Genomic DNA, 15,450 nt, shown 5'->3' with positions numbered 1-15,450 from the left:
AGAGAACTCTCTACATCCGATCACAATAGGACAAGCCTTGCAGATTGTCTCTAGCTCGAGAGACACTCTAAGAGGTGAAGTAACACATAAAGAGCTTCCCAGAGATGTAGGAATCAAACCTAGCATTTCCACTACCGAACTAGCAATAAAAGAATGTGATGCTCCTGTATCAAACAATACTCTAGCAAGGTAGTCAAAAATAGATAAGGTACTGTCTGTTCATGTGTCCCGCTGACCCACTACAAACACTCTGGCTTGGCCCGCAGGTAACTGCCTCTGCTGATGTTCATGTCTACCCTGCTGAGGTCGAGTGCAGTCTCTAGCCATATGTCCCGCTTGCCCACACATGATACAGCCTACCTTCCTCGGTTTCGTACAAGTTGTTGCGTAATGACCCATTTCATTGCAAACGAAACACTTTACTAATGCCAACTACCTGACATGCGTGGTCCTAACAGATGGAGATGCCGCCTTAGCTGGATTATGGTAATAGGTCCTCAGCCTCTTCCAAGATCCACTTTTCGGTCCCGTAGACCCACTTCCTGCACTGATTGCCTTCCCTTTTCCTCGAGTATCCCCTAACTTCCACATCTCCTCCTCGAGTCTTATTCACCTGTTCCAAATTCATGGCACTCTCATACATCAGCTCCTTGGTAGACAGACAAAGTGCTGATATAATGGTCTTGTACTCTTGCTTAAGTCCCCGTAGGAATTTCTGAGCCAAGGAGGTCGCACCCATTGGCCTGACAAATCGATACAACTATGCAAAACGGACCTCATACTCCCTGACGGTCATATCTCCTTGTACTAGATCAAGGAACTCAAGTTCTAGCTCATCATGCACTGTAGCTGGGAAGTAATTTTCTCGAAAGAGCGCCACAAAACCCTCCCAAGTCATAGTGTACACATCCACCGTTTGTCTTGTACTCTTCCACCAATCCATAGATTCATCCTTTAAGAAGAATGTTGCTATCATCCTATTCTCGATCTCCGAGCACATCACCATCTCAAAGTAGGTTTCCATACTCTCGATCAAATGATTCGCCACCATATGATCCAGGCCCTCATAAAATAATGGCACTGATAAACTACTGATGTCCTTGATCAGCTTTAGCACACGACCCTCGTCTCTAATGACAGCCTCGGGGTCAACCTGCTCAGCATGTGGTGCCACCTCCTCATAGAGGTTCTCCACATTGCGGACTCGGCCTCCAGCCCTCGCTCGGCCTCTTGCCCGTCCTCGGCCTTGTGCATGGCCCTTCTCTAAATTCATCACCTTGAAACATTTCAACACTTAGTCAATACATGTAAAATCTTGAACCTAAATAAAATAGATCCAACATATATTAACCAAGATATTTAGAGAGCAGATGAACTATCGAAATATTATCACAACACTTCTATTTAGAAGACCAAACCTTAAGGTGTGGCTCCTAACACTCTTGTGTACCCAACGACATATCAATACTAAAGAGCATGTGATGGGGGTCCACTGCAGTCGGGCCATCGCTCTTGGATGATATTGATAGATCACCAAATATGCAACCTACTCTCTGATACCAACTGTCACGACCCCGAAATTTCGATTGATAAAACTCGAAATCGAAGCCATAAAAAACTCTAAAACAATCTCAAATATATTGAAATCATCTTATATTCACAGTGTATCGAAACTGAGTTCAAAGTACGACTCAATCGATTTGATTATTACAAAACCAGTTTATAATTCAAGCATTATAACAACTGAAAATGTAAAACCCGCTCAATCCTCACCACAATTAGAATAAATAAACTCAAATTCTGCTAATCCGCATATGCAGAGCTATCCCCTACACCATCGAATAGGTGCACGGGGATTGTAAACACAAACCCGATAAGCTTTACAGCTCGTATGAGTAAACCAATAGTATAACACACATCGCATACTAAAGAAAATACAAATATGGAATTTAAAAATAGATGTACTCGTAAAACATTGGATGACCCATCTGGTGGTCAAATAACATCTGAAAATATAAGTACTCTTGACCCATTGAGCAACTCATTTGTTTACCCAATTTCATGTAAATACGGGTACTCATGAGACCCAGGTACTCATCTGTTAACCCTCAGGCAGTACGCCGACATATAATGGGCAACTCATATGTTACCCAATATCACACAAAATATGGGTACTCATGAGACCCATGCAACTCATCTGTTACCCCTCATACAGTATAACGGCAGACAGACTAGAGCTTTAACTGAATAGTAACTGACACCCGACCAAGGCTTGGTTCCGATTACTGCCAACGCGTCCGAAGACAGAAAAATGTTTTAACAAGACTCAAAGTTAAAACCACGTACAATAACAATCCGCACATGTTATTGTACAACAACCAAGCGACTCTTGCTCAAATAAATTAAATATAGTTGCCACAGTACAAACTCATTTGGAAATAAGAACGTGACAGTATATAATATAGCAACCCATATATATGTATCGTATTTACCATTTTATACACATACAAAACCCACCATATTATATACATGTCATAGTTCGATCTTTTTAATAAAACGTTAATATGAGTCACCGCCAAGGGTAGACTCGTCATAGTGAGATTTACTAACCTTATTGCCTGACTGTAATTCCCACCACACCTAGAGCGATTCTCTCACTCATTTTGTCGGTCACCTAATTGCATAATAAAGTGGTTAGAAACGATACGTAAAATCTCAGATGCCGAATCAGTACAACTGTTTATTGTTCAACAAATTACGTTTTTTACGTAGTTACTGTTCACGTAATATTGTTCGACAAATTATTCTTCATTGTAATTATTGTTCACGTAATTACTATTCAGAAATTACTTTGACAATTTACTGCTCAGAATTTACTTTTACAATTTACTGCTCAGAAATGACCTTTATAATTTACTGCTCGAAAATTACTCTTACAATTTATCGCTCAGAATTACCTTTATAATTTACTGCTCGGAAACACAGTTCACGCGCCGCCGCACGTAGCGGTGCGTGGGGCTCATGCGCCACCTCAAAACATGCGCGTGGCTTGCCCATGACCACCCAAAACCCACTCCTCTCCTCTCCACTCCTCATCCCTTCCACGCCCTAATGCCGTCTCTCCCCCACTCTGTTTCCTCTCACGCGCCGCCCTAGGCGGCGGTACGTGCTTCCCCTTCTCCTCCTCCGAAACTCCTGAAACCACAATTCAATCAACACATAAAATGTACGTCACACGATTAGCGATATTTTCGTACCTTTTTTTGACCATAGGATCGTCGGGAAGTCGCCGGAGGAGCTCGAGATGCCGACGGGGTTAATTTTCGCAGAGGATGAAATGCGGTGTGATACGACTCCCAAATCGTTTGCAGATGGCACCGGGGGGTGAGGATTGGTGGAGAGAAGCTATCCTCGAGTGCTTGCGTCGCCGAAGACGGAGCTTGGACGATGGCGAGTTGCAGGAGCTTCAAATCGTCGATCGAGCTTTGAGGCGGCGAGCGGCGGCATGTCGCTTCCAAAGGCGAGCGGCGGCATGTCGCTTCCAAAGGCGAGCGGCGGCATGTCGCTTCCAAAGGTAGGAGCTGGAAGCCATGCGGTGTAATGACCTGATTTTTCGGAGTCAAGTAATTTGAAATTTTAGAAATTATTAAGTTTGTAAAATTTATTAAACGACATTTCGTTGCTTTGCGACGTGGTAAATCGAAAACGGAAATGTTATCGGAACATTTATTTAGAAAAACGTTACGTTTCCACGACGTGATAATCGACTTTTGCACCGTCGCTCGTTTGTGAAAACTTCATTCACAAAAGTTGTAGAGCTCGTCAATACGAGTTCGTAGACACGTCACACGTTCAAATTGGACGTCAGACGTGAAAGTTATTAACGATGGAAATAGTTTCCGATTTTGGAAACGGGTATAAAAAGGAAATTAATAGAGCTAGGGTTTCCATTTTCGGAAACCCTCACCCCGCCTCCCTTTCTCCTTCTCTCTCTCCATCCCCGAGCTCTCTCTCCCTCTCTCAAAATCGCCACAAGCGATCCATCCCTCCGGCCGTCCGTGTCACTCACCGCCGGTCCAAGAAGCATCGTACGACCCACCGCTACAAACCCCGAGGTCGAGACGTCCTCCAACGCCGTCGTGAGTCCCCGCGCTGCAACCCGAGCCCGCGTTTTCCCTCCGCCGTTATCGAGCTCTACTCTAGTGGTTCCACGACTTGAATTAGGTAAGGGTTGGTCGATTTGTGTTGTTGTGTTGATTGTTGATGGATTTGGAGTTGTTGGGTGGGAGATCGGAGTAGGAGGAAGATGGGAGAATACTGCCGCCTTAGGCGGCGCGTGTGGTTGCGTGAGGAGGGCAGGGAGGCGGCCTGAGGCCGTAGGAGGAAGAGGGGAAGGAAAGGAGAGAATAGGGGGCGGCGGTGGCGTCCTACGCGCCAGTTTTAGAGTCAGCGCGTGGGCCCCACGCGCTGCCACAGTGAGTGGCACGTGAACAGTGATTTCAAAACTATAATTTATTTTTACGTACGGTGGATGTAAATGTAAATTGCGTACAATAAATGTAAAAGTAATTTCGGAATGATAAATCATAATTATTATTTACTGAGACAGTAATTTACGATTGAATAGTATCATACGTCAAAAATACGTAAACAGTATTTACTCGTACATGAATACTTAATTAATATGTATTTTGTACAGTAATATGTGAATAGTAATTTGTGAACAGTAACTTCGTAAAACCAGAAATTACTGAACAGTAAACCAGAAATTCCATTTAAGGTTTTACATAACGATTCTAAATTCACTTCTTAGCTTTTCAAGGTGATCGATACTTCAAGTAAATGATTCACATTCGGAATCGTGGAAATTTCTCTCAGGATTATAAAGTGAGTAAAATCTCACAATGACGAATCTACCTTTGCGGAGATTCAGGAATATGCTAAAGTTTAAAGAATGAACTATGACATGTATTTGATATAGTGGATTGTGTATGTGTATAAATGATAAATAGGTACATATGTATGGTTTGCTATATTATATACTGTCGTAATTTTCGTTGTGAATAAGTTCTTTTTGGTGTTAAGATATATAGATTAAGCATGTTGATTCGATTTGTACAATATAATGTGATGATTATTGTACGTGGTTTTAACATTGAGTTTTGTTAAAATGTTTGTCTTCGGACATGTTTTTTGTCTTTAGACGTGTTTATGTCTTCGGACATGTTTTATGTCTTCGGACCTGTTTTTCTGTCTTCAGACCAGTCTTCGGACGTGTTGGCATGTCGGAACCTAGCCTTTGGTCGGGCGAAAGTTACGAAACAGTTAGAGCTCTAGTCTGTCTGCCGGGGTACGTCATAAGAGGGAACAGATGGGTTATCGGCTTATGAGTACCCATATTTTGGATATTGGGTAGCAGGTGGTTGCCCAATGTCGGCGGCGTACTATCATGAGGGGTAACAGATGTGTAATGACTCATGAGTACTTGTATTATAAATGCAGTTGGGTAAACAGAGGGGTTGCCCAATTTCTCATGAGCATATACATTTTCATTTTATTAGACAACCAAATTGGTCGTCTAATGACTCATGAGTGCATTTATGATTGATGTTTTGTGGAGTTTCGTATATATTTTTATGCGAGTTATATTGTTGTTTTACTCATACGAGCTGCAAAGCTTACCGGGTTTGTGTTTATAATCCCGGTGCATCGATTCGATGGTGCAAGGGATAATTCCGCAGGTGTGGATTAGCGGAATCGACAGACAACTCCGAAGACCTTGAAGTTGTTTTCATTTTATCTTGTGGTGAGGATTTTTGATAGGAGCACTTTGTGCGACGTTTTTAACATGTTTTTACCTCAATTTGTACTTTGCTTAGCCCTTATTGTTGTATTATTGAGTCATTGAGTCGTAGTAAGAGTCTTGAGCGGTATTGGATGCATTTTTGTGCTTACATGAGTTAAAACGCATAATTGGTTTAGATTCCTAGTTTGACTAGGAATCCTTGTTAGGTTTTGAAACTAATTATCTCTTACTTATGATTTTATTTTCTTATTTTCAGATTGGATTGAAGAGATAATTAAAGAAAAAAAAGATGGAGCCAAGTCATGCAACAATTAAATAGAAGATGATCATTAAAGGCATAAAACATGGCATGTTTTAGGGAATAAAACATGGCATGTTTTAGGGATTAAACCATGTAATGTTTTAGGGAATAAAACTTTCCATGTTTTATGGATTAAAGCATGGCATGTTTTAGGGAATAAAACTTTCCATGTTTTAGGGATTAAAGCATGACATGTTTATAGGAAGAAAGAAGCAATTTCAAACCCTCCATCTTTCCTCTATATATACATGGCTTCACCTCTCAAATAGGATGACTTCTCATTAGCATTCAAGAGCCAAAACTCTACCAAAACACTACCATAAACTTCCCTCACAAATTAGCCAAGCCGTCCACCCCAAAACCATCATCATCTCCACCGAGTTTCACCATTGAAGACACACCTCCAAGGTTCCTACAACGTGTGATTCTCACAACTCATCTCCATGGCTTCGTCTATTTGTGTTAATCTACAATTCTTTGTCTATGAAGATTGTAAGTTGTTGTTTATGTGGAAATATTGGTTTTGTATTTGTTTTAAATTTCAGTTGTATTTGATATTTTTTTAGACTATGCCAAATCTATGTTCTTATAATTAATGAGTTTGTATTTCTATTGTTGTGTTCTAATCATCTTTCTCATATTTTTAGATAATTTTTAGATATGTGCATATGAATTTAGCGGTTGGATGCAATCCCTAAGATTGTGTTTGAGTGCTAGATTCATCAACCATATTGACACAAATCGAATCATGCCCTAAGTAGGTTCGGTTTGTGTTGATTAAAAGTGGTAAAAATTCTAGAAATTTGCATGTGAAACCATGGTGGGTGACGCCACACATGAAACATGTCTCCAACAAAGATTTGGTGCTTAAATGTAATCTTGTTTGATTTCTACTCTAAGTGTTATTGAATTCGATTGCATGCAAATTTAGATTAGGCCCTAAGTCAATCTAAATGTTAATTGAAATCTTGCATGATTAGATGATCCCCTAAGGCTCTAATTGTATTGGTGTCTAAAAAGTATGTAATTGGTTGAATTAGAAGGCATGATAGATTCGAATTTGTAATTATGTGGTGTAATGGTAAATTTGGTTTAAGTTTGTTAAAGAGAAGTCGATCATGTAAATAGTAATTTAGGTTTTATTTTAGTAGTTAATAATCAATCTCAAACCCCCCATTATTTGTTAACACTAAAAGTTTAGAGTTCCCTTCAATTCCCCGGAAAGAACGATCCCTGCTTATTCTATACTAACGATGATGTTTTACAGGGTTTATTATAGACGTTTTAAACAAAACGCTCTATCAATTTGTGAGGATTTTACATTTCCATTTGATATAATGTTGAATTATAAATTTGGTTTGTAATAATCGATTTGATTGAGTTCTATTTTGAACTCAGTAATGATCCGTTGTGACCTTAAAATGATTTCGATTTCTTGAGATTGTTTTAGAGTTTTTCATGACTACGAAATTTGAGTTTCATACTCGAAATTTTGGGGTCGTGACAGTCGGGGTCGAGAGGGAGAGAGAGACTGCGGGGGAGAGAGAGTTTTTCCGTTTTTGGAAACTAGGGTTTCCCAAAAACCCATTTTTATACATTTTCCAAATTCGGAAACCAATTTCCATCGATAATAACTTTCACATACGATATCCGATTAAGGTGCGTGACGTGTCCACAAACTCGTATCGACGAGCTCTATAACTTTCGTGAAGGAAGTTTTTGAAGATGAGTGACGGAATAAAAGTCGACTCTCGAGTTAAAGAAAACGTAACGTTTTTCAATTTAAATTTCCGAAGTCGGTTTCATCTCGTTTGACATCGACGAGAAAACGAAAAATGCGATTTTATTCAATTTCCAAGTTAAATGGCTTACAAGAATCTATATAAAGCAAATCCGAAAATTTAGGGTATTACATAATTGGACCTCTAATTTAGTAATTCTATTGGTTTTTTTAATTCAAATTTGTTTAATTGGGATATTTTCTTAGATATAGATGTACAATTATCGTCAAAATTAGCATGAAGTTCAAATGTTTGGTCAAATTTTGAAGTGAATAACTTAAGAGAAACATTAGAAGGTATTTTAGGATCAATGTATTGTATCACAATGTTATAAAGTTGTTGTTGATTTTTCCCCATATCAAGCATATGAGGGCACCATTATGAGAACTCGCCTCATGTCTCTAAATCTCAAGTCCGGCCATGGTCATCACAAGCACGTCCACCGTAGACCGCCTCTGCCGACAAGGCCGATAAACATCAGACCAAAAACCAAAAGCCGCCACCACCTCCTTCCTCACGTAAAGAACCTCTAGGATGACCTCTCCCACCCAAACCAGATCGAAGAGAGGCGACCACACTTTAGCCCTAGAGGCAACAAAGGCTTGTTCGACAAGGAAGTTAAAATTTCTTTTTTTCCCAAGAGCGTGCAGGCGCGTTCTAAACCCAGCCAAACAAATGAAGAATGAGAACAAGCTTTTAAAAAAGAATTAAAATGGAAGTAATTAAAGCCAAATTTTGGAATAAATAAAGAACTTCAAATTAAATGATCCTCCACATTAGTTGACTCTTAAGTGAAAAAGTTGAACAATGAATTCATTATTTTCTAGAATAGTTTTAAACCTCAAATACACTTATGGTGTGTTTGGAAGAGGGAAAGAAAGAGAGAATTTAATTGAAAGAGATGATTTTATAATTCCAAAAAATAATTTTCTCGTTTGACAGCTATAAATTGGAAATTCTAGATTTTCTGTAGAAAATAAAAAAAGGAATTCGTTGTTCAAATTCCTCACTTGAATTCCCCACAAAATATGTGTCATTTGCAAATTATTTTCTAGTGTTCAATTATCTTTCTAAAATAATACTCTTTATATATTTCATCTCTTTAATTTATTTTAAAATTTCTTAATTAATCACAAACTTCAAATTCCACATAAATATAATTAAACAGTAGAATTCACAATTAACAAATTTCAGATTGATGGATTTTAAGATATCATTTATAAACTCCATGGAATTTATAATTTTCTCATCCAAACACACCATTACACCCTGTGGTGAGACAAATTCCAACCTAGATTCACAAATCTATAAAATTCAAGTCTCTATTAAAAATCTTCCCATACAAGCACATATTCATTTTCTTTTTGATTGGCAAAATATAAAGCACATATTCATCTGAGATGGGAAACATCCCATATAAATAACTAAGGTAAATGGAAAAGTCAATTCAAAATTTTTTTAAAATGAAAATGAGAGGCTAGAGGGACCCTGCAAATAAGGAAAAGGACAGGAGTGCCCTCACTATGATATATAGTGTTGAAGAGATATGATGCCATGCACCTATTAGCAGGAATCTCTTGGGAAGTCGTTTCTGTCTGTTTGCTGCCTTCCCTGTACTCCTAAAAGCCTCTTCCAACATTTCCCATCTCTCTCAATTCTTTTCATTTCATTTCATTTCCTCTCAGAAAAGCTAAGCTCTCCTCTAATCCCGGCCACCACCACCACCGGCCTACTCTGAGGCTGACCTGCTTCCTCTACTCTCTACACCCAAATCAAACAACACAGTCCACCCCAACATAATCATCATGTCTTCTCATTACACCCACCACCTCTTTCTCTCTCTCCCACCTTCTCTTTATCCCTCCTCCAACTATAATCAACCTAGACATGTACCTGGTAAGTTTCTTCCCATTTTATTAATTGAATCGATCATTCATATATAGTCATGTACCTCGGCTTTCTCTAGCTCTTTCCCTTCCCCTTAACTTTTGATTGGTTTTCGATATTGATTTTACATTCCCATTGGTTTTCCTTGGTTGCATGCATGATTCAAGATCTATCTTGAGAATTCTGTTAAGCTGATCATGAACTCCGGGCGGCTTGGTTTTGTTCTTCCTTTTATCTCTTTGTCTGTAATTCCGGCCGTTACAGTGTTGTCTGTGCATCTTTATCAGAGATAGGCGTGATACATCATGTGCTTCTGCTCTTTGAATTCTCTGTCACTCACTCTCATTCTCTCTCTCTCTCTCTCTCTCTCTCTCTCTCTCTCTCTCTCTCTCTCTCTCTCTCAGTCTAGTCTCCTTAATATTGGCAATCTCGTGTATTTCACTATGCCAGAAACTGCCACCTCAGACACCATTGATTATTTACATTTCCACTCGTCTTTTCCATCCACAATCCCACAATCCCAACCATTTTATTTTTCTTAGTTGTACTACAAGTTAAAACTGAATTGTCATTCACCAATCTTTACAGGCTTTTGGTTGTTCGGAGCTAAAGACAGAAGGGTTCTTCCCCTCATCTGCAATGCGGTTTCCAAACCTCGCACTCAAGGTAAGTATTCGATTATTTTCCTCAGATAAGGTAAAATCTAGCCTACCATATATATGATATATCAGATAAAATTTCAAACTCCAATCTTTAGTTTGTCCAGACTATACAGATGTCTTTCAACCAGTGATTAAGTGGCATAAGACTCCTTCGATTCTGGGGGATGACACACAACAAGATGAAGAGGCTCCTCCTAGCAAGGTCCTTAATTGATTAAATACGTACTCTAACATACTATTAACTTTTGTAAGTTTTGTTGATTCAGTCCAATTAAATATTTGGTCTGATGCATTTTAACTTATTATTATATACTTTCTTCTTTAATTTAGGACGACGACTCTGCAACAACCGAGATCATCAAGGAGCATGTGGAATCCATCAAGTCCATGCTGTCTTCTATGGAGGACGGGGAGATCAGCGTGTCAGCGTACGACACCGCCTGGGTTGCTTTGGTCGAAGACGTCAATAGAAGTGGTTCACCTCAGTTCCCTTCCAGCCTCGAATGGATTGCCAACAACCAGCTCGAAGATGGCTCTTGGGGCTACAAGGACATCTACTCCGCCCACGATCGAATCATTAGCACCCTCGCCTGCGTCGTTGCATTGAAGTCGTGGAATCTTCACCCCGACAAATGCGACAAAGGTAAGGCCGGGACCGGGATAGATGCAAATATTTCAACTTTCAGTTGAGGCCGAGACCATAATATTAATCAAGTTGATCATTGCTCGTCTACTACAGGAATGAAGTTCTTCAAGGAAAATCTAAACAGGCTGGGAGACGAGAATATCGAACACATGCCTATAGGGTTCGAGGTTGCATTTCCCTCTGTTCTGGAAATAGCTCGGAGCTTAAAACTTGATGTTCCTGACGACTGTCCTGTGTTGCATAAGATCTATGATTGCAGAAACCTAAAACTGACCAAGTAAATTTTTGTTATATATTTTTCTTATTAAGTTTTCTGAAAAGTAAACCTTATCGGCTTATCCATGCAACTATGGCATAATGTGGTTTCCCCGTCTTTATAACGTGCGTAATGATGAACTCGTGTGGGTGTGGAAGCAGGATACCCAAGGACATACTGCACAGAGTTCCCACAACCCTTCTTCATAGCATGGAAGGAATGGCAGGTCTCGACTGGGAAAAGCTTCTGAAACTCCAATGCCTAGACGGCTCGTTTTTGTTCTCTCCGGCGTCCACTGCCTACGGGGCTCAGCAGACCAAGGACCAAAAATGCATATTGTATCTGTCCAGAGCAGTCCGCAAGTTCAATGGAGGAGGTATGCAGGTTTTAATTAGCGCATGCATGCCAATTGTCTACTTAACTAGTATTTGCAGCAAGGAGTTGATATTCTTTCTATCTTGCTTTTCAGTCCCGAATGTGTACCCAGTCGACTTGTTCGAACACATGTGGGCAGTGGATCGGTTGCAGAGGTTGGGATTGTACAGATACTTCGAGGCGGAGATTAAGGAGTGTATGAACTACGTAGTCAAGTATGGATATACAGTATTTACCGACAAATTTGTTCACAACCGTATCTATTAGCTAGTTTTCTAATTAGTTTTTTGGCCTTGATACCATGGAGGTTCTGGACTGAGAAAGGGATTTGCTGGGCGAGAAACTCAGAGGTTCAGGACATCGATGACACAGCAATGGGGTTCAGACTGCTCCGATTGCATGGTCACAAAGTGTCAGCTGGTGAGTTTGTTTTACGACACGTCATAAGCATAATGCGTTAAAGCTTAATTTGTCCCATTTTTTGGTGTTTTGTTTTTTTAGCGAACAGAATAAAATCTAATTTATATGATTTAATTGAATAAATTTGGTGATATGGTTGGTATGCAGATGTGTTTAAGCATTTCAAGAAAGGGGACGAGTTTTTCTGCTTCGCCGGACAATCGAACCAGGCTGTGACCGGAATGTACAACTTGTACAGGGCAAGTCAGGTGGCGTTGCCGGGAGAGAACATCCTCTATGACGCTAAGGAGTTCTCAACAAAGTTCCTTAGGGAGAAGCAAGCTTCAAATGAGCTTCTAGACAAATGGATCATAATGAAGGACCTGCCCGGAGAGGTATATATATCTAGGTTAAATATTGAGGACAATTCGATCATAAGGTCAAGTAGCACCAGAGATTAAGGCAGTTGCATTCAACAAAAATAGTGATCATATTATCGAATAAACATGCAAGTTTCTAAACTGAGGTGTTGAATACTGAAAATCAGGTGGGATATGCACTTGATGTTCCATGGTATGCGAGCTTACCTCGACTAGAGACTAAAGTCTATATCGAACAGTATGGTGGTGGAGATGACGTATGGATTGGCAAGACTCTCTACAGGTATTATTTTTGTTCATTTCTTCTCTAATTTTAATGGTGTATAATTCTTGCTCCCGTCCTATGGTTTGGATCTAGGACTGTATGCATATATTTAGGTAATAAATAAAATGGTGCATGACAGCTTCTTTATGATTTATTCTTGCAATCTTATTATTAAAACTTTGATTCTAACGACTTTTTGTTTGGTTCTTCGTTCTTTCACTTCCAGTATGCCCTATGTTAACAATAATGTGTATCTTGAACTGGCAAAGGTAGACTTCAACAATTGCCAAGCACTACATCTCAGTGAATGGGACAGCCTTCAAAAGTAATCAAACAAAACCTCATTTCCTTAGTGGTCAATCTTTTCTTTTTTCTTTTGAGCTAGTTCAATTATGCACTGTTTAATAATACCAGTGAATAATGAAACTAATGCATGTCATATCAATCTCATGTGTAATGCAGGTGGTACGGAGAATGGAAACTTGGAGACTACGGATTAAGCAAAAAGAGTCTCCTCACGGCTTATTTTGTTGCCGCAGCAAGTATCTTTGAACCTGAAAGGGCAAATGAGCGACTCGCATGGGCTAAGATGGCCTCCTTAGTTGATACAATCGAGTCTTATTTTAAGGGGGAACCTTCTCACCAAGATAAGAAGGCGTTTGTTGATGAGTTCAAAAACCTTTCCAATATGCGAGATTATGAAGTTGCAAGGTAATAATATATAACTGGCTAGCACAGACTCGAATGCATTTGCAGATAGCTGTGTAAAGAGTTTTATATATCATTATCTTCATGTGGTTCATGTACCTTATAGGAGGTCGAATAAGAACAAGACTGCTGCGCAAGGAATTGTGGGGGCTTTGTTGGCGACGTTAAGCCAACTCTCATTGGACACCATGGTGCTACATGGCCAAGATATATCCCAATCTCTGCGTCAAACTGTGAGTGCATAATTGCATATACAGTTCTTATTCTAGTGCAAACCAACCTCTACCTCTAGATCATGATCCAGATAACTATAACTTCTATTTCATTGTTCCACTAATATTTTTGAGTTTTCGACATAATTTTTCGATTAAATATAGTGGGAACAGTGGCTACTGAAATGGCTAGAGAAAGGAGGACGGCACCAAGATGAAGCTGAACTGCTAGTAGAAACGATAAACCAAACCGCTGGCCTTTCACTAACTCGGGGGTTGTTGTCCAATACTCATCCAGATCATGTCGAGCTTTTCAGCCTGACTAACAAAGTTTGCAATCAACTTCGTTCTTGCCTAAACCAAAAGCACAAGGTTAGATGTTTCATTGATAAGGACTATTTTTTTTCCCCTTCGACGTACAATAACGATAGGTTAGGCTAAATGATGAATTGGCTAGTACTTGACAAATTTCTTTTGTTTTATTTAAGGTAAATGATAATGGGAACTGCGGAACGAAAATGAACCTGACAACGCAGGCAATAGAATCAGACATGCAAAAGCTTGTGGAATTGGTGCTAACATCTTCGGATGACATGGAATCCTTAATTAAGCAAAGCTTTTTCACAGTGGCGAGGAGTTTCTACTATTTGGCCTACTGTGACCCTAAAATCATAAGCCACCACATTGACAAAGTACTCTTTCAGAGAGCAATTTGATGAACTCGCAGGAGATTAATTAGGTCATTGTGGATTCTCTCTCTCTCTCTCTCTCCAATGTTATTCTGAACCACAGTTTGGATAAAAGCAAGTAGCTAGTATGAGGTTCTATGTAATCCACAGAATTAGTCTTCACCAATTAAAGTACGTACCCCTCGGATATCATGATCTATGAATGATTATTACTTTTTATTAGTTACATACATCGTATCACATTCGAAAAAAACTTCGTATCGGTATTCCATAAGGACACTTGATTATTCTAACTTTGAAGACGTCCAAATTTAATGACATTACATATGTAATCTACGATGGTTTGAACAAATTCAGCCAGCAGACAAATATAGATGGCGAACTCGCATGAACTCTTTTGTAAGAAAGTTGGCCTCTTTCAACTTTCAAGCGTGTTGGTGTAATGGTTTCCTTTCATGTGAAAGCAAGTTAAGTTGTTAACAATGGCAGACAGAGTTGCATACAAAGACATGACGAAGCAGTTCGCGGATTGATCTTCAACTTCAAGTGGAAATTCATCAGATCCCACATCCTATGATTTAGTGTTGTTGGACAAACCACTTTCCCAGTATGCATATCGCATAAACATATTAAACTAATGTGTAACTCTACATTGTGCAATGCACATATACATACTATGACACTAAAGTGTGTATTTGTTTGTTGGAACTAACCGGGACTGTGCTAAATAAAAGAAGTATGTCTAGTGTGGTTAGAACCATGTTTGTTGTCACTGGGTACAAAGTTCAATGAGATTACGTTGAACCTTGATTTCGTTCTAACCTCCTTAATTACATGGTATTACAGTGGGTACTCAGATTGATCATCTTTAGATAACACCTTGCTTCTGAATCATAAGCCAAACAAATTGTACTCTTATCCAATGCGACACTAAACATGATTACATGATACAATACTAGTACAACTTAAGGCGCGCAACCCGGAACAGTCTGGAACAGTCTTAAGAAATAAGGAGGTCTAATGTAATCCCATGTAGCAAACGTGAACTTAAGGATTCAAATCCAGTATATATACTATTGTTTT

At 39.4% G+C, this 15,450-nt stretch overlaps 1 protein-coding gene across 2 annotated transcripts; it reads left to right on the top strand.

Annotated features, from left to right (window-relative positions):
- The first annotated feature begins 9,660 nt into the window (after positions 1-9,660).
- LOC126784836 (ent-copalyl diphosphate synthase 1-like) lies at positions 9,661-14,522 on the top strand. Of its 2 annotated transcripts, none has more exons than XM_050510347.1 (15): positions 9,661-9,784; positions 10,364-10,441; positions 10,542-10,639; positions 10,768-11,080; positions 11,177-11,360; positions 11,501-11,715; positions 11,809-11,929; positions 12,022-12,134; positions 12,282-12,508; positions 12,661-12,776; positions 12,985-13,083; positions 13,221-13,469; positions 13,573-13,699; positions 13,844-14,050; positions 14,167-14,522. In XM_050510347.1, exons 1-15 carry the CDS (start codon positions 9,694-9,696, stop codon positions 14,392-14,394), a joined length of 2,466 nt encoding a protein of 821 aa, XP_050366304.1. In that variant the 5' UTR covers positions 9,661-9,693; the 3' UTR covers positions 14,395-14,522. The 2 variants fall into 2 exon arrangements, with proteins under 2 accessions (XP_050366304.1, XP_050366303.1); XM_050510346.1 differs by having other exon boundaries at positions 10,533-10,639.
- Positions 14,523-15,450: the final 928 nt, after the last annotated feature.

This window comes from Argentina anserina, chromosome 2 (assembly GCF_933775445.1).
Source record: "Argentina anserina chromosome 2, drPotAnse1.1, whole genome shotgun sequence".
Classification (NCBI taxonomy): domain Eukaryota; kingdom Viridiplantae; phylum Streptophyta; class Magnoliopsida; order Rosales; family Rosaceae; genus Argentina; species Argentina anserina.
This window is presented reverse-complemented; position numbering and strand designations above follow the sequence as displayed.

Bases quoted from the DNA above. Each gene is read 5' to 3' on its own strand.
- LOC126784836 (XM_050510346.1), top strand. From the start codon at position 9,694: ATGTCTTCTCATTACACCCACCACCTCTTTCTCTCTCTCCCACCTTCT. The intron at 9,785-10,363 runs GTAAGTTTCTTC...CAATCTTTACAG, and splicing joins TCAACCTAGACATGTACCTG to GCTTTTGGTTGTTCGGAGCT. The intron at 11,716-11,808 runs GTATGCAGGTTT...CTTGCTTTTCAG, and splicing joins CCGCAAGTTCAATGGAGGAG to TCCCGAATGTGTACCCAGTC.